We start from the raw sequence: 27,199 nt of genomic DNA, 5'->3' as shown, positions 1-27,199 counted from the left end.
AAGAAATCCATGCATGTTTGGTGATTTCATAATGAAAATAAATAAATAAATAAAATCCAACAAACTAATGAGGTCTGCTCTAACACCTCAAAAAAAATAAATCAACCTGCAATCCAGAACTCAAGTAGACATCATCAGCCCTCCTGAGGTCAGGTTCAACATGCCTTTAGCAGATACAATCATTAACTAGTTTGGTGTATCACCCCATTCTCCAACTTCTCCAACTGTTCCACCGCACAAACCTCACCCTTACCACAAGAGCACAACTCTTTTAGAGAAAAGATGGCACCGATGGGGCTCAGAGACAATAGATGAGTAATACTGACAGACGCAGTCTGCTGAGCTGCAGGGGTTGGCTGAACATACTCTGCCGTCTACTGCTGGAGAACTTGGGGTAAAATGCAAAAGAAATGCCATTCTGTTCTGTAGATCGCATTACTGATTTAAAGCAAAGGGAGGAAAAAAACCATGAAAACAGTTTGGAGATACATGAACAAAAGGTTAAATTCAGAACATACTATTTCTTTTTAGACAGAAGAATTTTACTTGGTGCCTACCACAACCACAGTTACTTTCCATTGATATATGCATCAAGAAAAACATTTATTAATATACATGAAAAATAAAAAGAGCATAATTTTTCTTATTAGTCATAGCAATCCCAGTTTTACCTACTATGGTCATACCTCTAGTAACTACTGGAAAAAACATTAAAACACTCCAACAGATGCAATCACTACTGTTACTACAGCTAAGTTGCAGATAGTATTAACAACTAATTAGAAAAAACTGTCACGTAATTGTTAACGTAGTTATTTCGGTCTTTATCTCTACTGGCATGGCAGCATCCTTCTCACGTCATCTACCAGGAGGTATGTTGTGATAATGAATCTAAATTCAGACTGTTCTGAGCGCAAACTTCAAACGTTATCCCCTCTCATAACCTCACAAATGCCAACATCAATCCTAAGCGAGCGCTTTCTAAATGAGACTGACACCCCTTCTCCTTCGCTTCCCAAGCTTTACACAGCAGTAGCACTGCTTAGTTCCACAACAAAGGCATAACCTGTCCACCTCAACTCTAAGACTCACAAAATGGAGCCAGACACACAGATTTAACTTCAAAAAACCGCATTTTAAAATCACTTTTCTGCTTGGTTTACTGTGTTTTGGGGTGGGTTTTGCACACAACAACAGTGACAGTTTGGAGGTGGGGCCTCCCCCACTCCAGGCCCAAGCACTCTAACCCATCCAATCACCAAGAAGCGAATGGCTTTCACTGCTGGACCTAATCCCCATTTTGCTGACCTGAAAGTCAATAATGACATTTTTAAGTAAAACTTCTGCTCCTTAGCCACCATCTAGAGGGCTGAACACATGATGGGGCTAATCCAAGCCTGACAATTCGCACTGACTTAGGAGACGTCATTATTGCAGAATTTAAATCAGGCTTATTGCAATAAATGCTGTACACACAGCTCCAAGAATTCAGCACACCTCCTAATGCTCCCATTAGTCCCACATTCCCCTGAAGCAGAAGAAAGAACCAGCTCATGCTTTGTTCTTTGCCCAAGATCATAGGGCACAGATGGAAAGCTAAGAAGGGTGTCTCCAAATCCCATGTTTCCTAACGGGCAGGAAAAATAATCAACCCCGTTTTAGGCCAGCAGTGTTCAAAATACAGATTATTTTGATGTGGGTTTCCACATGGTTATTTTTAATCTACCTAAAAATTTATCTCGTATGCAAAATTTATTATCTACGGATTTGGGCAAAAAGAATGAAGAGGAACACCTACCAAGGGCACAGAGCTTATCCCATTACATGCCTTCCTCGTAAGATTATCTCCTATTTGTCTCTTTTAACAGACACCCAGTTGCAAAAAAAAAAAAAAACAAAAAAAAAAAAACCAAAAAAACAGCAACCACCCAACCCCCGACTCCTGCAGTCAGCTGCTCACAATCCTCTGCCCGCCGCCTCCACACGCCGTACGGCTCCCAGCGGCTCCCAGCCCAAATCCACAGACGCGAGCAGCAAAATGGGAGGCACGGCGGGCCGCCCCCCGGCCCCAAGCGCAGTCCCGCCCCGCACGGCTGCGGAGCACAGCGCTGCGGGAAGGAGGCAGCGGCTCTGGCCATAAAAAGAGCGGAGCGTTAACGGCTGCCCCGGGCTGAGGGGAATGAGTGACGGGCACAGCTGAGGGCACGGCGCTCGGATCCCGGACCGTCCCGGCATTCCGGGCAGGCTGATGGCGAAGGAAGCCTTCCGATGACACAAATAAACCCGAAATCGTCACAGAATTATTCCAAATATTTTAAAAGCCGTTATTTCTGCCCCCGATCCGCCCCCCATTCAGCCCCAACCCCCCCCGCCCTCCGCACGCCCCCGACCCCCGCACCACCGACCTCCGCCCGCCCGCGGCCCCCCCTCCCCGCGGCGCCGCTCCTTCCCTCGGCGGATCCCCTCATCGCGGCCCCGCCACACCCCGGCCCCGCCGCCCCGCGCCCCCCCTCACGGCCCGGCTCGGAGGCTCCGCTCACGGCCGCCCGCCCCTCCCGGCTCCCAGCGCGGCAGGCAAAGCCCCGCGCGGCCCCGGCCCCGCACCGCGCCCGCACCTTGTAGAAGGCCCCGTTGGAGCCGCGCACTTCCACCGTCAGCTCCTCCATGTTGCGAGCGCAAAGGACGCCGGGACGTGCTTCTAGAAACTGTCACCACGGGGGGGAGCGCTGCCCGGGCTCCCCTCCCCCTCCGCCCGCCCCCCGGGGCCGCTCCCGCCCCACGCGGCGCCGCCGCTCCGCCCAAGCCGCGGCCGGGGGTGCCGGGAGCCGCCGGAGCGGGGCGTTCCCTGCGGGAAGGGCCGGCGGCGGCCGCTTCGCCCCCCCCCCCCCGCGCGGCCGGGGGTTGGGAGCGGCCGGGCGCCGCGCTGAGGGGGCCGGGCTCTCCCGCCTTCCCGGCGCGCAGGTGGCCCCGCGGCCCCGCCCTGGAGCCGGCCCGATGCGCAAATGGTGGAAGCGGCGTTTCGGGCCGCGGTCGGCGCTGCGGGGAAAATGCGGCGTTTTGCGCCGCGTCCTTCTTGTGAGCGGTACCGGCGCCGAAGGCCGAGCCGCGGCGCCGCCCGCCTCCCCCCGGCCTGCGCCGCTACCCGGCGCGCGGCGCCGCCGCCTTTGTCCGTCCCGGGCGCGGAGGCCGGCGGGGCGCAGCCAGCCGCACGCCGCGCCCTGCTCCGTGCTGACGGAAAAGCGCGGTGACACGTGCGAATGGACTGCGAACGCCCGCCTGTGCCGTTCCGTGTCCCTCAGCGCAGGATCGGCCCCGAGTTCTGCCGTGAGCTCAGCGCTGTGCCCTCGCTTAGTCATGCGGGGCTGGACGGCAGGCTCGTGGCGATGCGTCTTTTTGCAGCGGTTTTAAATATCGATATTGACACTTCAGTCCGCTTAGCTTGGGTGTCCCAGCTGACCCCGTCGTGAGCAGCCATTTACCGCTGCGTGGCCAGGGAGCGGCTCGGGCTGGCGAGACACGGAGATGGGTGCAGCTGAGGCATGGGCAGCACAGAGCGATGGGGTGCTGTGGTGGAGCGTGAAGGGAAATGGTACAGAAATTATCGGGGGATAAAAACAACAAATAAACAGGCTTCCAGAGGACACCACACTTTCTCCACTCTGGCTCATATCTTCGTTTGGGTATGAGGTAATGCTAGGAAAAAAAGCAGTTCTATTATCTACTCTTTTCCCACTCTGTGTGCCCAAATATTCTCACTGCTGTACCATAATTATTCCACAGGGATGTTGAAGGATACATTTGATTATAAATATTCTTAAACCTTTAGAAATGCCCCACAGTTCGTTCTGTCACTTGTGTCCAGGCCATGTGTCAGAGAGAAGAGAAAGCTCCACACAAAAAAGTAAACGCTCTTCTTTCCTGCTGGAAGGTGAACCCTGGGCCTTTCCAGGAGAAACTCTGGGAGCCAACGGTTGTGCTGCAAAAACTCTTTGGCCAAAGTTGTCACTGCCCCAGGACTGAATAGCCTGGGATTGGTTTATTCATCTTCCAAGGGATGGTCTCTTAATGTCAGATGTTAAAAAAGTCGTTCATGGTTTTGGGTTTATTTAAAAAAAAAAAAGGCAAAAATAAATGGAAAAAAAAAAAAAAGATCCATCAACTGCTGTCCTCAGGAGTCAAAACAGGACACACACAAAAAACAACCAATACCACAATTTCAGAGCTGCGTGAGGTGGTTGGGTCTCCATATTTGCAGTGCAGAGTACGGTTCTGGTCATTAATGATAACGAGAACTGGCTTTAGCCAAAGCGATCTGCATCCAAATTTGCCTGATAAAATTTGTTTTTCTGAAAGTATGTACATGGTAGCAGTTAAAGGGGCAGGGTTGTTTACAGATTAATACTGAAGCAGATTGCTGCGCCTATGTGAAAATGGGTAGAATCACAGAATTGCCAGGGTTGGAAGGGACCTCAAGGATCATGAATCTCCAACCCCCCTGCCACGTGCAGGGCCACCAACCATTCCACCTAATGCTAGACCAGGCTGCCCAGGGCCCCATCCAGTCTGGCTTTGAACACCTCCAGGGACGGGGCATCCACAACCTCCCTGGGCAGCTGTTCCAGTACCTCACCACTCTCTCCGTAAAGAATTTCCCCCTGACATCCAACCTATATCTCCCTTCCCTCAGCTTAAAACCATTTCCCCTTGTCCTGCTGTCACTCACCCTTTCAAAGAGTTGATTCCCCTCCTGTTTGTAGGCTCCCTTTAGGTACTGAAAGGCTGCAATGAGGTCACCCCGCAGCCTTCTTTTCTCCAGGCTGAACAAGCCCAGCTCCCTCAGCCTGTCCTCATAGGGGAGGTGCTCCAGTCCCCTGATCATCTTCGTGGCCCTCCTCTGGACCCTCTCCAACAGCTCCCTGTCTTTTTGTACTGGGGGCTCCAGACCTGGACGCAGTATTCCAGATGGGGCCTCACAAGAGCAGAGTAGAGGGGAACAATCACCTCCCTGTCCCTGCTGGCCACCCCTCTTCTGATGGAGCCCAGGATCCCATTTGCCTTCCGAGCCGCAAGGGCACACTGCTGGCTCATGTTAAGTTTTTCGTCTACCAAGACCCCCAGGTCCTTCTCCACAGGGCTGCTCTCAAGGACCGCTCCTTCCAGTCTGTAGGGATGCCTGGGATTCCTCCGGCCCAAGTGCAAAACTCTGCACTTTGCCGTGTTGAACCTCATCAGGTTCACCCGGGCCCACCTTTCCAGCCTCTCGAGGTCCCTCTGAATGGCATCCCGTCCTTCAACTGTGTCAACCACACCACTCAGCTTGGTGTCATCAGCAAACTTGCTGAGGGTGCACTCAATTCCGTCATCAATGTCATTGATAAAGATGTTAAAGAGAGATGAAGAGAGAGATAAAGAGAGATGTTAAAGATGTTGAAGAGAGTTGTTTCTAGGCTGTGGGACATGATGCTTTGGGACACATCATCCGGGAGTGAGACAATGAAGTTCTGAGCCTAAGTTTTCACATAATGTAAATTAGAAGTGACTACTAAATTAAATTAGTTATTTACTGAAATATTAAAAGGGAGAATCTTTTATCTACTCAGGTACAACAACTCAGAGTCCTCTGATATTAGCAACTTAGAACCTTTTCTAAAAGACTTCAGATTTGTGTCACTAGCAATTTTAAAACAAAGATTGGCTATGCTATAGTATGACAGAAATAAATCCATGGACATCCCATTGTCCCAAGGTCAGAACAGAGTTGTCATTCTCAGACCCTTGTGACATGAGAATGTTACACATTAATTTTAGCCAAAAGTAGGAAAACTGCTGCTATTTTCAGTGTTCCAGGCAAGATTGAGACAACTATGGAATCAGCAACGTAATTCTTCAGTGCAGTGATCTTACAAACTAAGATTATATTTGGGTATGGAAAGACATACAGATTGATAGCCCTCTTAACCTATTAGTAGGCTGATAATTTCATTTTGCCTTTTTTTTTCCAGTCGTTTCAGCTAAAGAGTTATTTCTATGCAAATTAAGTTTAGTGTCTTTGCTGTTACCCAAGCATGGAGTATTGTTGTGTCTTACTGGACATACTCCTTATCCTTCCGTAAAGTAAAACCCCTGAAACATGAGTTCTTAGAAGATACTGTGATTTAAAAAAGGGTAAAAATAAAGGTCAAATAAATTCACACTTTCACCTTCATTTACAAACCTAGAGCGTAGTAACCTGGGTTTTACATTCTATTCAATGAGGCAAAAATGCTGATGCTTAACAGCTTATGTCACAAAAATATAAAATAATTGTAAAAAAAACTAGGTTCACCTTTAAGTGGAAAAAAAAGCCTCTATGATTTACTTGTTCATTCTGAAATTTTGGCAGAAGGCTGATGCCTATGAGAGACATCCATTCAGAATTCCAAACTTAGCAGGAGCTTAGGAACTGGCAGCGCTCAGATCCTCTGTAAACAGCCATGCATCCCTCATCCCCAGTGGAGACAGGCAACACAGATGAGTACTTGAAAGATATTATAAGTTCTTACTGGCCTCTTATATTTTACCAAATGGTAAAACTACAACTCAGCAGTAGTCTTGGAAGAAGTTCTTTTGAAAAGTAATGTGCTTCCAAGTGTGTAGGGTTCACCTGTTTACATGCTTATTTTCTTTGGTCCTCATAATGTGGTAAGTATTGGAGACATGTAAATTCAACTCTGCAAGAACTGTGTAATTAAATCAGGGCATGTAATCTTTTCATTGCCCAAAGCTCGTATTAAGGCACATGGCCTCAACTGAGACTGTCTTCTTGGGCTGCAGCTGCATAAAGGACCACTGGTTTGTTATATTAAAAAAAAGGAAAGAAAACTCCAAAAGGAAAGGTTTTTTTGTTTGTTTGTTTGTTTGTTTGTTTGTCCTTTGCTGTAATTTTTGCACTATTTGAATACTGAGGTAAACAGGAATCTCTCCCAATTTTCAGCAGCCTTTTACAGATGCATTCCTGACCTTTACAAATGAATGAATAGTTGTCTGGAGGTTAGCTGAACTGCATGTGCCATGCCCAGATACATCTGCAAGTGCTGTAAGCAGACACCGCTTCTGAAAATAGGATCCACAAAAGGTGTTGCTAAGTGAGTGTATGTAAAAACATTTTCATGTAGTGCAGTTTCAAACCCTCTGGTATAGAAATCAGAGGAAGGAGAAATAGTAAGTGTTCCTATTATTGTAAATAAGCATTCATACTTGTCTTGAAAGGAAGAGTCTAGAGCTGGTTTATTTTGCGTGTATTGCAGCTTACAGCATTCACATTTATCTTTCTTTGTCTAGACACAGTGAACTTAAAATGTTTCACAGATTTAGGGTTAAAAATTCCTTCTGTTTTTGGGATAAAACATGTAAATAATTCACAGAATGCAGCAGGCATTTACGGTTACACTCTGCCTCCTGTTACTGCACTGTCACCAAAGTAATTAAATTACATAGGGAAGAATCTATGCTGAAAGAAAATCATTTTTGACTACACTTTGTATTTATGCTGAAGTAATGATGACTGACCATGACTCAGGTTTCATTTCTTCAAAATCCACAAGATATGCATGCTCAGCAAAATAAATATATATCTAGACAACAAACCACTATGTGAAAATAAATTTAGACTGAATTACAACATGTGAATGTTGTTTTTTTTTTTTTCACACTGGATGAACTTCTGGCTTACCAGTGCTTGGCTGGTGTTCCTATTTTTGTCAGTAGCAGCACAGCAAAGTAAGCAAAGTACAACTATAAGTTTGATGTCATTCTAAAAGCAAAGAGAAACAATAGACAACACCTGCTGTTGTGCACAATGTTCATTCTGGCACAACGCAAAGAAAATGCAGAATCACTTCACTGAAATTTTAATGAACTCAAATGAGAACACTGCTGCTTAATGGACTTTATGCAGTGGTCTGAAGCTCATCCATTCACAGAACAACTTTTCATGGGGTTGGCTTGGTTTGCTAATCCCATTATCACTTTGATTCTATTTCTTTCAAATGCTAGTATGAATGCAGCTGGTCAAAAATAGCCTAGCTTGTACTTGACTTTGTTCCAAGCCATGAAGTAAAGTGCACTGTGCCACCAGAGAGGTATCACCATATTTGTGTGAGGTCATGGTGAAGTAATGGTGTGTCAGTATGAGCTTCGGGTATCTAAGCCTGGAAATTCTGATCTCCAAGTGTTAAGTGTTTTTTCCTTCCTATCACTGTAGATACCCACATGAGAACAAATGAATCATTGTTGTCTTCTGAATAATTTCAAAAGAAACCAGGAAAGGCAAATACTATTTTCACTTTACTCCTGGTAGTTTTGTTCTTTTAACCTCAGGCATGTATGCTAGGCTGCCTTTGTTTTTACTTGACAAGACCCACTGCCCTAAGAGCAAAGATAAGCATTAAGAACATAGAAACATTCATGTCAGGATCTCAACAACAATTGTTCTCCAAAGTAGGATTGTATTCAACTCGCTTAGAGGAACTTTTAATCAACTATTATTTTAGTTGGTAGGCACTGACCTTAAGAAATTACATACTAATTCTTAGAACAAGCATGCACATATGCATACTTTCTTGTTTGTAAGACACAGCTAGTAAGTGATACCACATAAATATGCATTACCTGAAACCCTGCTGTACTGCTAGATACAATGAGGCAGCATGGACCAGACAGTATTTCACTAAAATGAGTTAGTAAGACATTAAAATGTATTTTCTGTGGCTTTTGTGATTTCTGTCTCAACTCAGATGACCTTACTGTAGTGTATGTGTTCATAAATACCTCTGAGGAGGGGGGAAGATTAAGTCTGAACTTGCTTTTCTCTTTCTGCCATCTTTCTAAAAATACTGTTCCATTAATAGCATAGTATTTTCTCACTACCTATCTGGTGAGATAAAAAAGGGAACCATGAAGCTACTTTGGTGATAAAGGTAGACAGCTCTGATAAATACCAGGAAATTGACCATCCTTTTGATCTTGTCAGTAATTTTACTGCGTGAGTGCTCAGACCACCATGTTTTTGGCATAATTCCACTTCTTTTTAAGTTTGATACCCTGTCTGGCATATTAGACATAGCATTTCCTGATTTCACCAGTGGTTTGTTAGAAGACTCATCATCTGAGCCCTAAAAATTGAGGGTGCTTTAACCTGCTATTTCCATTGTATTCCACAAGTGTACATGTCCCCTTATTCAAGCCTGAGGCAATGCAGTAATACCTCCAGCCCTGGCTATTTCCTGCTGTACTGAGTTGGTGCATCTGAAAGGAGTTCTTCTCAACAGTTAAGATGCTGCTTTTGGCAGCGGGGAAGAAATGGACAATTTTCAGAAACTATATGCATTCAAGAACTATCAAAAGGAGGGGCTGAGGATTAATGTAAACAGATGAAATACAGAAGCAAAGAAACAGAAACAAGAATAAAGATGATAGAGAAAAGTCAGAAGCAGCAGGAAGAGAAATGGACAACAGCAGAAGAAAGGTTCAAATTTTAGGCTTTGATGAAAACAGAAAGAAACATTAGTGAAAAAGAAGAAGAAAGAGATGAAGATAGAATGATAAAATGGGTGACAGATGAGGAAAGGCAAGAGAGAAAGAAGGGTTTGGCAGAATACATGAAAATACATGATTGTCACCTCTGACGTTTATGTGCTTTTTCCTACTAAAAATAACGTAAGATATGATAGAAGATGAGAGTAAACCAAAAGACTAATTAATATGTAACAATGTTCACCAATATCCGGGTAGTCCTAGGTCACATCTATTTCTTGCCTGTCCTGGAGCAGGAATTTGCTGAGGTTGTGTGGTTGTCTGTCCTACGCATTGTTGTGTTGTGTCAAGATACTGAACTGAGCTCTGAATGTGGCAGCATTTATTTGCATGGGAGGTGATGCAGCCACGTAACACAGAGCTGCACCCAAGCTAAGGTACCTGTCCTCCAGTAGGGCACTTACCCTCAACGTAGCACCAGACAAACATGACAGAAGTGCTTCCAGACCCTGGGTCACTTGTCTGACATCCTTGTATGGTAGCAGACTGTGCAGGAGAGACGTAATTCCACTGTCGTCTGTTGAGGCTCTTTCACTTCCCGTGAATACTTCAGTGCTCACACACACACAGAGTGTGAGAATGCCACTTTAGATTTTAAGCCAGTGAATCTTTGCATACTAACAGCAATCACAATAATACAAAGGCTTTTTCTGTATGAAGATTATACTTTGCCAAATCAGATTCTAGGGCTCAAATCACCGACAAAATTCACAAGTTCCGGTTTATGGAAACATTTTGAACAACTTTTAATTTAGATATCAGATGCTTCAAGAATTAAACACTGTTATCATTAAACAGCATTTTCTTTTAAATTATGTTTTCTAAATGCATACCATACTTGTTCCTCTGAAAAAAAAAAGCCTCAGATACCCTAAATTCCACACTCCGGAGCAATTGAGCTTTCCTTAGAGATCACAGTTCAAACTACAAATGCAGTAAGGGCTGCATCCTGCTGTAACTGAAATCCTTCCTAAGTCTACTTCTGCTTTTCAATCTCTCTAATTTTTCATTAGATCAAGAGTCACACATTTTTGTTGGCAGTAAAGAAATTCCAATTTGCTCTGCCTTCTGTCTTCAATAGGAATTTTCCCAAAGTACAGAAATAAAAATGTAAAACTTTGCTGTGTTTCATTACTTTCATTCTTTTGAACATTGCTTCTCTGGAAGCTCTGTGTGAAATTATTAGCAGACAGGTTTTGAAAGTAGATGCATATATGGGACTCAAAGGGCCTTATTTAAAAAAGAAATTTGCCAGTTACCGAGATCTCTGGTTGGTTATGCCCATTCAAGAATACAGAATCCATCATTCGTATGATTATTTTTACATCTGAACTTTTTTTTTATACTAGATAGACTTGAAACTTTCAGGGTCATTTGCCCAGCATGTAGTTGAATGTCCTGTGCTATAGATTCCAATTAGCAAGACCACGTTCAATGGTCCTACACCACCAATGCTGTCTAACTGCTTTCCACTTGGCTTTATATGTTTCTTTTTTGTTGCAGCTGCAACCAGGTCTATCTACACTTTGATAGAAAAATTTCAATTACCCCAGGGAGAAGCTTTTAGCTTTATTAAGCATTGAAGTCTACACATTTGTTCTTCTGTTGAAGAGCAGTTCAAAAGGAGAGTTTCTGAAGAAGTAATCTGAAAAATTAGGATAAATCTTGTGGACTTTCACTGCTGATGTTTTTTATGTGATCTGAACCTAAGAATCTGCCAACTCAATGCAGAGTTAAGCATTTCCTTAACACTTTTAGCCCCTGCCAGATGTTACACCTCACAAGTAAATGGCTCTTCAGTGGTTTTTAAGACTACTGTGCTCTCAGCATAGAATTGATGTCACAGGAGGCTGTGCAGTTGTACTCTAGTCTTGATAGATAGTGACAGAAAACTGTTCCCATCTGGAAGCTTTGTATTGGCCTTCTGAGTAAACTAATGGTTTCTTTTCTTAGATGATGGGTGTCAACTCATCGTCTTCTTGTTGCCAAGAGTAACCTTAGCTATCTAAGGAAAAGCAAGGATTGCATACATCAGATCTGCAACCTGCCCTTGCCTTGTTGTGATTGGCCTCTCAGGGATGGGGTGGCTAAATACCATGGAAGAAAGCAGTAATAACTGTTGTAAGTCCCATCTCTGATGTAGATAAAGCTGTTAATGTTGTATGTGGCTTCACTGCTGGGTTCATTTACGCAAATAAATAAGGCAGCCATTTATGCCTTTTAATGTTTGAAAATTCCACAAAATTTCATGTCTCTTGTTTGAAATTGAATCTTTCATTATTGTCTCTATCGTGCAAATTAATTTATCACTGCATTTGAAGTCCTAAATGCCTCTTGAGAGAGCTGAACATACACTCTAACAATCTACTCATAAAGAGCAAACACGAGTTACACATTTAAAGAAGATAATCTTTCAGTTGTATGGAAATCCTGTCACTCTTGCTTTTCTGTTTAAGCTTCACATAATAAAAGCTTTCTTTCTGCTCTCAGAAAAGTTTTGATTTTTCTTCACTCATCCCTGCTCTGTGTAGCAGAGAAAAATGACACATTAAATTGTGTCTGTGAAAAGGGCACACACCTAAATAATATTAATATCACTGAATTAGAGGAACACTTTTGTTCTTGAGTGGAATGTGTTTTTCTAGGCATTCTCAATGAAGAGTAAGGAGGAAACAAATAAACATGGATACAGTCTTCCAAACCTGCAGTCCACATTATGTATGAAGCTGCTGCATGTCTTTTTTTGAGGACTATTAAGTAACAGCCACTATCACTTTCAAACACAGACAGTAAAATTTACATAAGCAAAGGCCACCTGGCTAAATACTGCCCTATAAATGTACATATTATAATCAGCTATTACCATACAAAATTATATTGTCATAATACATCAAAATGTTACAGCCGGGGATTTTAAATGAATTACCACTCTTCATTCTTGTGCATCCATTATAAGGCCAAAATGCCATCTACATCTCTCTTATGAGTCACATAGATCTTCTACTGTCTTTTTAGACAGAGGCATTTCACTTTTTTTGTAGTAACTCAATGAACAAGTACTCCCACTAAACCGAAAATAAGATTGAAAAAAAGGAAGAAAAGAAAATCCCTGAACTGCTTGTTCTCTCTTAGGAGAACACTATTTCATGATGCAATTAAAAAAAATTAGACAGAGGAAAAATAATTAAGATTACAGAAATTAATTCTATATCAAAGTCCACAGAAGGACTCATGTTGACATCAAAGCTTTGGCTTCCCTTTGATAATGAGATTACACATCATGCTTGAATTTCTACATTTTCTTCTCTGCAGAGTAGATGTATTACCATTCTGTCAATGAGTCTGCACAAAATTCAATCAGTTTAAAAGCAAAGGCTGTATTTTTCATACCACTGAGTTTGGAAAACCTGAAACCCAAGACCTTGTCTCATAACCCTGCAGCTCAAACTAAGCAGAGCTTGTGTTTTCACTGTTTCAGCATATGTAATATTTTAGGCTTTCATTTTGTCAGCCAGGACCTCTGTCTTTAAATTTTGACCTGTATTATCTATCCAGCTTCACTGAGTACAGATGGACATATGTAACTGTATGGAACTTAGTCAGCAGTTGTGTTGATAGGATGAAAAGGAACTGCTGTCTCACTCTCTAAACCAGGTCTGGAAAGATGAGCTGAAGTACAGTTAAGAAACAGTAGGTAAGACTGAATACAATGAAAGGGTTAACTTGTTTATGAAAAAAAAAAAGTCTGCCTATTCCCTTATCAGAATAGAGACAGTATAAAACAAATACAACATCTCTGTGTTCTGAATATCCTGGTAATACAGGCTGGCGACATTCTGACATGACCTTTTAAGAGAAAAATTGGTAAGCTGTAAGGGAGCACAGTGCTTTTTATGCTGTATTAGGCTGAGGTGCCAAGTCACTGTTCCAAAGTTCAAGGTATGTTGCTGAGTCAGTCTTTGCTAATACTGATCTTTTACAGCATCAAGACGGAGAAAATACTGGAGGAAAATCTTGCAGGAGGCAGACAGATGTCTATATTAAGACCTAGGCTGAATTGTTAATTTTTAGTTATCAGCAAAACCAAACTAAGAAACTGCGTGCTCAGCTGAGAACATTACTGGTGCAGCTTTTCATGCTTCAAAGATAAAAGTTGCTTTCACTATGAAATGCTGAGATTTTTTTCTCCTAGGTTTGAGTTCTTCAGTTCAAGACATACTGCTTGAAGTTGGTTATTAAATCAGCAATGAAATTTACATCATTGTAAGATCTGAATTCTCCTGGATTTGGAGCAACTTGGTGCTGTGGACTAAGAAGAGAATTTTAAAATAAACATTTAAAATCACTAATAAGAAACTCTGATATTCTAATATTAATGCTGGACCTAAGCTGTGCAATGGATGAGCAGCGGGTGAAATTCAGCAGAACATGGACTGAAGAAGACCAGCACCTCCGACAGGGTACCTCTGACCTGCAGCTGGAGAAGGCTAACTTCATTCTCCTTTATGTGAAAACACTACAGTCCTTCATCGTGGTCTGGTAGATAGTTCTTATGCTGGAACTGGCCCATATGGCATTTCCATCATAGTTTGAGTGTTTCTTCTTCCCTGCCTAGAGCTTCTTTTGCTTATCAATTCTTCCCTTACGCCATAGCCGTCTACAGATGTAGGAAGTTACATGTAGCAGCAGGTGCTTTCAGAGGATGTAAAAGATAACTGATAGGTGAAGACTAATTCCTGATATAGAATATAGATCCCTATACCAGGAAAGAGTTGATATTACCTGCACAGAAGTCCTCACTATAGAACCTCTGCGTTCTATTAGGCAAAGATCTTTTAATGAATCAAATATTGGAGAATTTCCTGCTATTAGGAATATTACCAAAGCACTGACCTTAGAGAATGCCCCACCAGAGGTCGTCTGGGGTGCTGGAGAATCCCTTTCTTTAGAATTTATGGCTACCAGCATAGCCTACAGCATGAAGCAGTAAATAGTGGTGCCTCTGTGTTAGAAGCCACAGGAATGAAAAGCATAAGAAAAGTTTTTCAACAGTGCTGAAGAAAACTTCAAAGAAGACAGGTTGTGCTGCAAGGATTCTGTGACAAGCTCAGTAAGCGCTTTTCAACATCTTCAGTCATTGTCTCATTTCAGTAAATTAGGACACCTCTATGCCTGATCATTATAGTGGTTCACAAAGCAAGGAGTAATTTAAGTCTCTCTAGCTAACAACAGTTCCTCGCAGGCTGAGAGGACCACTTCAGTGAAGTGGTATTGTAGCAGAGAGCCCAGCACTTGTGCATGTGCTGAAAATGTTTATGCCTTAATGCATTTTTTGTGCTCCAAAGAAAATATACATTTTATAGCCTGTTGGTATCACTTCTTTTCCTACCTTACTCCACTTCAAGATACTTCCTAGAACATATCTTCAGTCCTTTCTTCATAAAGCTAAACAGTATGTCAGACAGTAGATCTGGGTTGCAGGAACTCCCCTCTAAATATTCAAGAAGTCATTGCAGTAAAGTAGGAAACAGACAAAACAATGAGTGTGCTGATTAGTCTCTTGCAGTATATAGCTGCTATTCAGCTGAGAAGCTAACTGGTGGGCAGAACACTATTACTATTACCGTACACATAGACTATACACATTACTATGGAGAAGGCAGCAGCAGTCCTTGCCCTCATACCATCAGCAACGGTAGCTGGCACCAGCTAATGGGATGTCTACCATCAAGAATTGTACAAGGCTGAAAAGAATCTATTCAAAGCAGAGGAGGCACAGAGAGATACTACCCGGGTGAAGGATAAGGTGCCCTGACTTTCACTGTGCTTTTTCATCCCACCAGTAGAACAGCTTTGCCTGTGAACCTGCCTACAGAGAAGTAAAAGAGAATGCATATCCATATCTTGCAAAATTACCACCACAGTGTAAAGTTCAATGGGAATCTCATTTTAATAGGACAAAATACTATTTCCACGGAATCATTTTCTCCCTGGAGCATCCCCCCAGCAGGTACTCATACCTACAGGACAAGTGGTGAAACTATGCCTAATCCTCAGAAGACTCGGATCTCACAGACTTCACTGACTTGCAGCCAGGAAGTTATACAGGACCTCAACAGACTTTAAGCTTGTAGTGTGCTTTGCAGTACAAGTGGCACCTGGCATTCATCAGAAAATAGAAACTTCAGCACATCTAATTGTGGAGCTTCAGAGCACTTTGCAGCCTAGGGCATGGGCTTCTTTTTGCATTGTGAAGAATGCCTGGTAATGAGAAACACAATGCCAGCACCATTTGATTCTTGGATTACTTCACCTCTTATTCCAAGAGATCATAAAACCAGAGAATAGAAGAGTTGCAATTTTTTTTTTTGTAGTCTTCATTATTTTTTTTCCCTTATCTACTTTTATCCCTGCTTTTCCTTGGCAAGGGACATCCAAACTATTTCTAATTTAATTTTAGGATTTGAAAATGCACTTAGGCTTGTTCATTATAAGCAGGTGTAGTTTATCTGGGAAAAGTGCCAAAAAAACTTTATAATAGTTTCAAGTAGTCTAAAGCAATAGTCTGATAAGCTTACTTTTGAGAAAAGGAATGTATTAGCTACCATAAAGGCAGTGAAATGAAAGGAGACCTTCTCCAAAAGTTTTTATTCAGGTGCTATTTTTTTTTCTTTCTATTTCTCTGTCAAATATTAACTATTTCTCAGCTAAAGATTCAGCAGATGAGATTATTTAGGCTTTACAGTCAGAGAGTTTATAGTGGATTCCAGAGAGTTTACAATCAGTTTGTGGTACTGATGACTCAGTTAATTTCATGATTGAATATTAAGCGATCAAAGTAAAAACCTGATGGGCTCCCAATAAGCCCATCCAGCCAGCTAGAGAAATTGAGAGCTCCATTTCCCTTAAGTCCATCCTCTATTTTAGCAGTAAATACTTTTTTTCTACCTTACTGGAGAGAATCTCTTCATATGCTAGATTTGCCTTAATATTCAGTGTTTACATCTGGTCATATGTTATGCTGCCTATCATCAATTCCCTGGTAGATTCTTGGACGTTTGGCTGTAACAGCAGTAAAATTATAAAGGGGAATACACCCGCAGCAATATGAGCAACAAGCTTACTGTAATTAAATAATTATTTGTAGAAATTAAAGTAACCTCAGCAGGTAGGAATACAAAGTGTTCCTAGATGGCTTGAGCTTTTCATCCAGTCTCCATCAGAAGATGAAAAAGTGGAGCTGAGCAGCAACACCCAGCTAGAGAGATGCTGTTGGTTACATTTTCCATACATCAGCTTCTCATTAGTAAAACCCGGAATGTTCTGAGAGTGATAAAATATAGCCTTACTTCAGAAGTGATGTATCACTACTTGTGCATGGTATTTCACATCCGTTGTTATTCTTTTTGTAGTGGGAAAAGGCCTACAGGAAAAACACATTTTATCTTTTCCAACTTTAATCTCCAAAAACTTGAACAGGATGGCTATTTGGACTTAGCACAAACACAATGAATCTTGGATTTCTGTATTTTGTGATGCTGCTGCCATCTAGAGTATAACAGTAAAACTGTGTCAAGAAATATCAGCAGTTTTTAAGTAATAGATTTTATATTATCAGTGAGCAAGTATAATCACAACCATACATTTTTCTCTATTTTGTTCCACTGCTGCCATCTAGAGTTATAAAAAAGTACATTTTTTTTTAACCACAGCTATTTAATTAGTGGCTATTTATATTTGTGGGTAATATCTTACTCTGTCATATTTTTATCATTGCTTCGGTTTGTTTCCTTGTTCTGAATGTCAGCATAGCCCAAAGATAACATCTGATACTCCTTTTTAAAGAATCAACAAAGTGGTCAGGCCAAAAACTTAATTTGTTTTGATTCTAGGCTTTTGAAGGTAATCTTCAAATAAGCCTATATAGAGAGAAAATATCTTAGGTCAACCTGACATTTTTCCTGGTCACAGGATACCATTCATCATGAAAACTGGACTTAACATTCTCCTAAGAAGCCCTGATCAGAATTAAAAAGGGAAAAAATAGGCTGCCATTGTCAGAACTGACAGTCACCATTACTCCTATAACAAAGAACAAGATTTTACAGAACCTTTTTTTTTTTTTTTTTTTTTTTCTGCGATAAAGAGAGCAACACACATGCCTTGGGGACTGTAAAACAATCAGCAAAAGAAAATAATGAATAATAGGTTATCAAATCTGCAGTCACTAGTGCATGTGACCTCCTTGTATATTTGAAGGTTCAAAAGAAGTACCCTTTGATGCCTAGTAGGTAACTACAGAAATTCCTGGAAGAAATCCTAGGCATTCTTGTTCTTTTAGCCTATTTAATTTTTAGACAGCTTTGGATGACTGCACTGGAGGTAACAGCAACCCTCCAAGATCAAACATCCACCAACGCTTTACCTGGATTGTTCCTTCCTCTTTGCTGATGTAATCACTTTCATTATCCCTCTTCAGGTGGCCTCGGCAGCTTACTTTGTTGGGAATCCTTAGCTTGTCATGTCTAGTGGAAACAGTAGCACTTTCTATATCTTTGTTTGACAGCTCTATTACAGTGCCTCAAAACTAAGGAATTTAATACATAGGCCTCCTCAATATCTCTAATGTCAAATTTCATGGGAAAAAAAAAAAAACAAAAAAAATCCACACCTTTTCTTGAGTATTGATCACAGACCTTTCTCCAGCTGGCTGTTCTTGGCTCCTAGCTCATCTAGTTGTGCCCCTTACCTTCTTTCACCTACCTATGAAGTAAAATTGATGTCCTGGTTTTGTCTTTTCAAACTATCTTTATGAAAACTAGTCATAGCTCTTGTCACAATGGCTTCACCTTAATAGCAACATGAAAGTCACACATGCTTCTGTACACTCTCCAAATAGCTCGCCCCAGGAAGGCTACTGCAGATACCGTTGGTAGTCAAATGAAGGAAGGTTTTGTTCTCAGGTTGGTGTCATTTGTCTCTTTGGTCATACCATGGAAACTTTAGGATAATACATCCAATCAGTTCCACAATTTCTCAAAGAATGCCCTAGGCATAAATGCATAGCTATTTACAGATTTAAGAAGAATCAAATGGAAAAGAAAGCTAAACAGGGAATATAGGAAGCTCCAGATATAGAGCTGGCAGAACCAGAAGCTTCAATATGCTCTGTAATTTTCTACAGATCAAAGCTATTAACAGCATGCATTGTAACAACTAAACATCTCATCTCCGCTTGTCTTCTCATTGTAGAAATAAGTAATAATGGAGTGAAAGGCAGGTCTGGAGGAAAAAGCCACAGGAGCCCAGTATGTGTAAAGGATGAAGAGCAAATAATGTGGGGAGGGAAAGAGCCCCTATGAGGCTGGAAGGCAGGACACAGACCTGGTGATGCCCATGCACTGGGAGGGCACATTCAGTCTCACAGTGCGAAAAGAGAAAAGCTTCAGGGCATTCCTGAAGATAGAATAGCAAAGTGGTGGACAGGACCTTAGCAAGCTAGACAGACAAATATAAAAATTGCTTTGTGTAAGAAATGAGAGTGGCTGAAAAAGCATTTTTCTGAAGCATTCATCACGGTAAATAGTTATTACCATGAGATTATATGAGAAGAGCAAGCTTAGAAATAGCCTTTGTATTAAAGGTATGAAAAAAGTGTTGGCAATAGGTTGCTGTTATCTCCTAGCCTCACTAGCCTCAGCTTTATCTGAGTAACAATAAAAAAAAAGAGTTGTGTAAACTATATAATCTTTACCTCTGGTAGCTATTCTCACCTCTTGGCCACAGTGGCTGTATCCTCTTAGACCACCCTGAATTTAGTTTAATTAGTTTCTGTCCTTACTAAAATTGATCCAGGGGTGAATGATAATACGTGATTTCTTTAAGAATGGACCACCCATTATCTTACTGGGTTAGCAAGCACTTTCCAAAATTTATCTTTTTTATTTTTTTCCCCAGTTTGAAATAGGGATCATTTGCTATCACGTTGCATTTGGTCTGCAGTGACTTTTTTTAGGATGTCTTGTTTTTATTAGGTAGGGACAACATTTTTCTTTTTTGACCTCTAGGTCCTATAACCAGTAATTCTAACAAATGTTATTCTCAGCTTAAGAAAAAGGTACTATGTTGTCGATACTTTGGTTTTTTTTGCTTAAAAAAAAATCATTGTCTCCGGTATTTATGTTGGTTTTTCTTCTAATATTTGTTACCATTATATTTCAAACATAAATGAGAATTGATCAGAAGACTGCACCACTGGGTGATTGTCCAGCAGAAAGATTCATTCCACATAAGCTTTTTGAAAGCCTCTTTGTTTTTTTTCCTGTTAGAATTAAAAATAATCAATAATTTGTTCTGCAACTTCAGTAATTTCTTCCCCCATGCCAGGCCATTAGACTGTCCTCAAGCTTCAGCCTGAGCAGAGGATGCTCCTGGTCACTGCCCAAGAACCTGAGCATCTAATTGTTCTTTCTAAAGGCTCACCTTGTCTTCTGCAACTGCCCATTCCTTTTGGTGCGTTGATGAATTTGCCATGAAGTCATCTTTTATGCAGTTAATTTAATTAATCCTTTTCTGATATTTGGTCTCTCTCATGCACTGTACAGTCTCTCTCTCTAAGTGTGGGGACTAGTTTTATTTCAAATAAACAGTCCAGAGATAATTACTCTTTTTCCAGAACTCTAGAGATTCAGGTCATAGCATTCTGATGGCTCTTAATTCCTGAGTTTATGGTTAAAGCAGAAATTTGGGAGGTATTTACCAAGAATGGAGGTAACAATTCTGAACATCCTTTGCTACATTGGCCCTACTCAAACTAACGCCCCTAGTTTTTACACAATACTCAATGTATCGGCCACTATATTTGGATCTCTAACTTTTGTTCTCATCTCTTTTCTTTTTTTTTTCCCCAGCAGGGAAGTTATAATTACCTTAGTAGATGTCGTAATGTACTCAATACCTGCTATTTATACACTGAACTTTCTTTCAGTGTTACTTGTTCAGCACAATGAAATTTATATCAACGTGTTATCTTTTATATATAGCATATAAGGAACTTAACAAAGTTCTTATGAGATTTAGGAAAAGCATTTGCATCCTGATCAGCAGACAGTGTATACCCAGTACTCATAGTTGATAGTTTGATTCTGCAGCTTACTCTTTAATCCAGATTCACATAGGATCCCTGTTGTATTGCTTCAAGTGCTATTTTCATCTTGTAATGTGATTCAAAATGGTTCAGACATAAGAGTTCCCACACTGTTTACATTATTAAACAAGCATAGCTTTTGCTTTTGGCAGTAAATGGTCAGGCTCATAATACCTCAAGTAATTATCTTTCACTGAATATCAATATTTATATTGAAATTTACATCCAGGAACTAATCAGTTAGAAAATCCTGCTTTGAAAATGTATTAACAGAGAACAGATAATTGTTCCCATGTGAACAAAGGTTTGTCCTCAAGCTGTTTGTTCATGTAGGTGTGTTTGCTCTTATACCTTAATTTTTCCTGAATGGTGCATGTTTGCATTATATAAGCAAGGCATACGAAGCAGAGAAAGGCAGTACAACTCATTAGACCAAATGCTATAAAGGGGAAAAAGCCATGATTTCCTGTGCAAACTCCTGTCTTTAGGTTTGAAATAGATACAGCAAAATGTAAAGTAAGGTTTAACATGATTAACATGTTAGGTAGATGCAATACTGCATCCTTTTTCACAGAGCAGTTTTGAAATATGTTACAGTTGAAATATTTTACAGTTGTCCTATGTTTATGAAAAACAATTTATTCTTGTTAGCTGTTGGTCTGTTTCCTGCAGTCAGGCTAAAGTATATATTTCTAATGAATGCACTTCAAGTCTGTAAATGCGATCGCTATCATTTGGAAAGTCAGCATCTCTCAACACATGCAGGTGATTTCCTGCAATAACTGCTTTGGACTATTTATTATTTTTGCAACAAACAGTTGGTCAGATCAACCTTGAGTAGATTTGTTAGCAAATGATGATCATAATGATCAGTGACCTTATCCAACAATGTATTATAAAAGAAGTATTTTTGCCAAGTAGTATTGTTGAAATATATTTCCCTTGAAAACTTCTGTAAAGCCAAAAAAGTGTTCTAACTCTCTCGGTACTCTGTCCCATGACTGAATGTTGGAAAACAGAGTCCTAGCTGCAATGGCTTGAAAGGAGCTGGGCTTGTTCAGCCTGGAGAAAAGAAGGCTGCGGGGTGACCTCATTGCAGCCTTTCAGTACCTAAAGGGAGCCTACAAACAGGAGGGGAATCAACTCTTTGAAAGGGTGAGTGACAGCAGGAGAAGGGGAAATGGTTTTAAGCTGAGGGAAGGGAGATATAGGTTGGATGTCAGGGGGAAATTCTTTACAGAGAGAGTGGTGAGGTACTGGAACAGCTGCCCAGGGAGGTTGTGGATGCCCCATGCCTGGAGGTGTTCAAGGCCAGATTGGATGGGGCCCTGGGCAGCCTGGTCTAGCATTAAAAGAGGGGGTTGGTGGCCCTGCATGTGGCAGGGGGGTTGGAGATTCATGATCCTTGAGGTCCCTTCCAACCCTGGCAATTCTGTGATTCTGTAGTTCTGTAAGTGCTGAACTAAGGAATCACAACCACCCAGGTACTTCACTTCTCTAACATGTCATGCAGGAGCATGTATGGGATATTGCCATCTTCAACATTAGGTGGAAACCACATACTGCATCTGAGGAGATCTGAGGAAATTTTGACAATTAAGACCCATTTTGAAAACAAACTCATTCTGCAATGAATAGGTTATAAACTCCATCTAGGAGTTTTCACCAAAGTAACTAATCACAGTTTGTACCATGAATTGTATCAGAACTGCAGAATTGATTTTTTCTAGCCAGCAGAAAATAATGTCAATTCCCCTTCCAAGCAATTTAAATTCTTTAAATAACCCATAGTTCTACTCTAAAACACCAGATGCAGCACAGTATCATCAAGTTTGTCTCCTTCAATGGTTCTGCCAAAACAGAATTTTGTACAACACACCCAGCAAGCTCATACTTAAACCTTGTGTTTCAGAACTGAAATACAGAGCCCATGAAATGCATGTACTTATCAAACAGCATCAAATCTTATTTCTGGTGATTGGCAACTACATTACTTCTAAAGCAGTCTATGAGCAGATTCATGTTTTTCCAAGCAGCACTATGCATTCCTGGAATAGCCAGAAATTCAAAGTCACAGTCTGGAAAGCAAACCACAGCTACTCTGCAGTCAGTGCTCAGGTAGACTTGATGTGGCATTCTCTTCCCAGCAGAATTCGATAAAGCAGGTAAGCAACCACAGAGAAGCAGTAACTTCAGAAGGTGCTCACATGGCAATTACCCCAAGGAAATTCAAGAACTTATGCATGAATTTAGAATCAAATTGCCCATTTGTTCTTAAGCAAAGGCTTTTTCCCTATTGCCCATTTCATTTCTTTTCTATCAGATTTCACTATGAAGGCATAAAACCGAACTTGCAAAATCACAGCCATTTCCATGGCAACAGCTTGTGATGTTTTGAGGTCCACTGTTGCAGCAAACAAAGGAAGTGACCAAGCTTAGGGATAAGGAAGCAGTGAGAGTATTTTTTTTTAACCATAAAGATTCATTTCTAAAATCACTGCTGGTTAATATATTTATTTCACAGACATCCCCTAACACTTTTCCCTAAGACCATAGTCTCTCACATAAGTTAAAATGATGAGTTAAAGTGTTGATCTAATAAACAGTAAGGTCAATGGAAAGCCTGCTGCTCTTTTGGGAAACTAGATGGTTCAGGAGAACATGCCACTAGGAATATGATCTAGATAAGTAGTATTATTCCTGTATAAAGGGGATGTAAAATAACTCAATTCTTTGTGATTTATCTAGAATTATGCACTAGATATCTGAAATGGGACTGGTAAATTACATAATTCCTGTACTATTTTTTTAATAAATTACAATCTAGCTTTAATATTCCACTAACTCTCCAGGTTTGTATCTGTCCAACAAGGTGAATTCTACTTAGAAACAGTGAGTTTCCATTTCCTTTAGAAGAGACGATCATTCTCAGTATTATGAGTTAAATTAAAAGTTGATTTAAAGTTCAAGGTTCAAGGTTAACATTTAAGTTCAAGGTGTACATTTGTATTTCCACGAATGCCATAAAATTAGGATTTTTTTAAAAAGAGGAAAAACGGATTCTGCTTTCTTACATTTACAACAAAATTGAATACAACATTATCTGTAGAAATATAAATGTTATCTTTAAAACTATGGAGCTCATTTCTGCTGTCATTGAAGCCAATGGAGATTTTGTTTCAATCATCCCCACTGTCAGCTATATTAAAAAAAAACATTTTATTATAAAGAGATATATATTTTAAAAGTACCTCTTTGATGAATGACAGTAGCAGAATGGAATCTCTGAATAAGCTCTTTGAAGCCTGCAGTTTTATGAGCTCAGTGCCTTCTGAAGCTTCTAAAGTAGTTATAGACAAATGGAGACAGCTAAGGCTTTGCACGCTTACTTCAGACATAGGTGAGTGACTAACTTAGAATGGCCATTAAAACTTCAAAGGTGAAGTGTGACCTGAATATTATTTGTTATAGTACAATTTATTAGTGAGTGGATCTGATCAACTTTTTTTTTTTTCATTAGAGTCTTTCCACAAAATGCCAAGATCATGACTTAGATAAATTACACCATCTTAAATACAATTTTACTTCTAAGAATTCACTTCAGATACCAGTGAATGCAAGCACTTTCTGGATATTCATTTGATGCTGGCTCCCCCTTCATGCTTCCAGCTGAAGATTGCCTATGTGTTGCTAAAGCTCTTATCCTCAGGCACTGTTCTACCTTCTTGCTGTCTCTCATGGTATCTGTGTCCAGAAAGCCTTTCCTTCTACTGAATGCCATAAAACTATCTTCTCTTACAAACTCCTCTTCACAATTCACTTTTCCAACAGTATTTCTCACGCTATTCTGGACAGCATATAGACACAATCATACAAATACTTACGATAGATTTGAAGAAGAACTGTTACCAGTTCAACTGATGTTGTCACTCTCCATCAGAAGTGTGGAAACTGAATGTGTTGATAATTCTTTGAAAAATCTCATGTTTTAGCAGTCTTGCACATATTATTTCTCTTCCCCTTCTTTGTCTGCTAGAGGTCATCTGTTTCTTTGTCAAGACCCATTGTATCTCACTTAGACTATAACAGTCCTCAAATGGAATTACTTATTTAATTATATTAAAATAATAATAATAATAAAGTGCATGGCTACAGTGATGTGTTATGGCATTAGTAACAGTTATGCTTCATTCTCTGGAAAACAACCAGAAATGAGAATTGGAATGATTGACTTTTACAGATACAGGGAAAGAAGATAATCAGGTCTGTTAGTATTTCTTTACGTGTCAGAACTAATTGTAACTTTTCATAGATCCTCTGCTCACGGACAATAAAAGAAAAAAAAGCCTGATCTGTATTTTATTGTATCTTGGACTTACAAGCAAGCTGTAGTTAAGTTATCTGGACAACTTATTCGCATGTGTAAAGCTGGACTGAACCCCAAAGTTACTTCTTACTAGTCTTCCAGAAAGACAGAAAAGTCTGGGAATGCTTGTTACTTTTCTGGAAGCCTATGATTTTGATAGACCAGCCACAGGGAGCATGGAAATGATCAAACAAAGCATACATCAACTGCTAATAGTGGTGACATTTGGTGAAGAACACTGTGAGAACTGCTGCCACAGCCCAAACTAATTTCTCCAGAATCACAAATCCTACATTTTTAAGTGTTTTATTAGAAAATGAGCCATGACTGCATATACTGTAGAAAAGGAATATGTTAAGAAACTAAGAATGCAGAACATTTAAGTGGTTTGAAGTGGAATTTAAGACTCTGTTGCAAATTTTTGTTCCACTTCTGGAGGAAGCTCTCACAGTTCAGAAAATAAACTATCTTTAGAATAAAACAGGATCCTTTTCCCTTCAAATGAGTTTTCAGCTCCTCCCATTAGCTGAAAGAAGCCTTTTTGCTTGTCAGAGTACCTATAGGTATGTCAAGTCACAGATTTTCCAGCTACAAGCAATGATAAGTGGACACATTTCTCCTAGTGTTTTAGCAAGGAAGGTTGCATGTAATTAAGAGAATTTGAACACAGGTGCAATGGCATGAGTTTCTAAAACTGACAAATAGGGAAAATAAGTTTAGAAAAGAAAATACTTAAAAACACCAACATTTTCAACTATTAATACTCTATGTGGCTTATAATGGAGAGATGTAAGATGTAACACAGAATGAGCTTTAATAATGAATTTGAAATACTGTTTATAAATGTCCACTGTGCAATTCCTGATAATTAGATTGATTCTAAATAATTCTTAAAATTAAGTAGCAAGTTTCATGTCCATGAGAAAGAAACCTACATCCAGACATTATATAAATAATACATAGTAGGCAGTCAATAAAATCACAGTCTTAGATTAAAAAAAAAGAAGAAATGAAATTTAAGCTGCAAATTCTGTGAGACAAAAGCAACAACTAGCAGCTCAGAGAACCAGCTACAAGTAATGTCTGAAAAATACTTCTGTGAGGTAAAGTAAAATGAAGTCAGCCTCTGAGGCTAAATTGTCTCAAGAGTTCCTAAGTGAGAGCTAGGAAAAGAGTCTAGATCATGGGGAATTTCTCCTCTTTGTAACGATTTATCACAGAATCACAGAATTGCCAGGGTTGGAAGGGACCTCAAGGATCATGAATCTCCAACCCCCCTGCATTTTGCATTCAAGAAATTTATCTTTTGCTTTTCTAGAATTCCTGCATTATTTTCACAATGAAGTTAGCATAATGTTAAGACTGAATATAGATAAAAGTGGCAATCGAGACACACGTTGTTACTCCTCTAGAAGAGCCCCTAAACTGCTAGAAGTTAACCAGAAGTGTTAATTATTTTCTGCAATTTTCTGCTGACAGCGTCCAGCAGCAAACGATCAGCAGGAGCAAACTATTACTATTATTATATATATATAAAATACTATATATATATGTGTGATATATATAACATAATACATATAATATTTTTATAGTATTATTATTACTATTATAAAAGCAGGGCAAATAAAGACAAAAGTAAATTCCCCTTAGAATGTGTTGGCGATTGCCTGATTACACTCCTACACAGCTTCCCTCTCTGCCCTGCTCTAACCACCATTCTCCACTACCTGGCAGCATGCTTCATTGGAGGCCTGTGAGCAGAAGCTTGCTCATGCCTGTACTGTCTTAGGGAGTAAGTGCAATGAAATTGTGCAGGACAGAAAACAAATCTCCAATCTATTGCTTTACAAAGAAGTTGAAGCAAGGGACAAAACTCATTCTCTGGGCCTAATTCTCAGTACAGCAACCCAAGAAGAGGAGTAGAACCACATTATATTGGACATCTGTTTTTGAGAAACAATTTCTGATCTTTGAAACATAATATACATTAAAGGTAATGAATTACGAGGTCATTTGGAATCAGTTATCACTTTCAAGCTTTAATGACAATTAGCAGAACCACATTTTCAAAAGCAAATAAATGTTGTGTTATTTCAGCCATTCACCACTTGATG

General features: G+C 40.3%; 1 protein-coding gene across 5 annotated transcripts in view; it reads right to left on the bottom strand.

Annotated features, from left to right (window-relative positions):
- Positions 1-2,764, bottom strand: part of FXR1 (FMR1 autosomal homolog 1) — a 30,312-nt gene extending 27,548 nt beyond the window's left edge. For all 5 annotated transcript variants that reach the window (XM_031614620.2, XM_031614622.2, XM_031614621.2 and 2 more), the window contains exon 1: positions 2,616-2,764. In XM_031614620.2, coding sequence (XP_031470480.1) covers positions 2,616-2,666 — 51 coding nt within the window. In that variant the 5' untranslated portion in view covers positions 2,667-2,764. The remainder of the gene's footprint in view (positions 1-2,615) is intronic.
- Between the last annotated feature and the right edge of the window lie 24,435 nt (positions 2,765-27,199).

The sequence above is a fragment of the Phasianus colchicus genome, chromosome 10, assembly GCF_987193195.1.
Source record: "Phasianus colchicus chromosome 10, bPhaCol1.hap1.1, whole genome shotgun sequence".
NCBI lineage: Eukaryota > Metazoa > Chordata > Aves > Galliformes > Phasianidae > Phasianus > Phasianus colchicus.
Note: the sequence above shows the minus strand (reverse complement) of the source record. Positions and strands in the feature narration are given on the sequence as shown.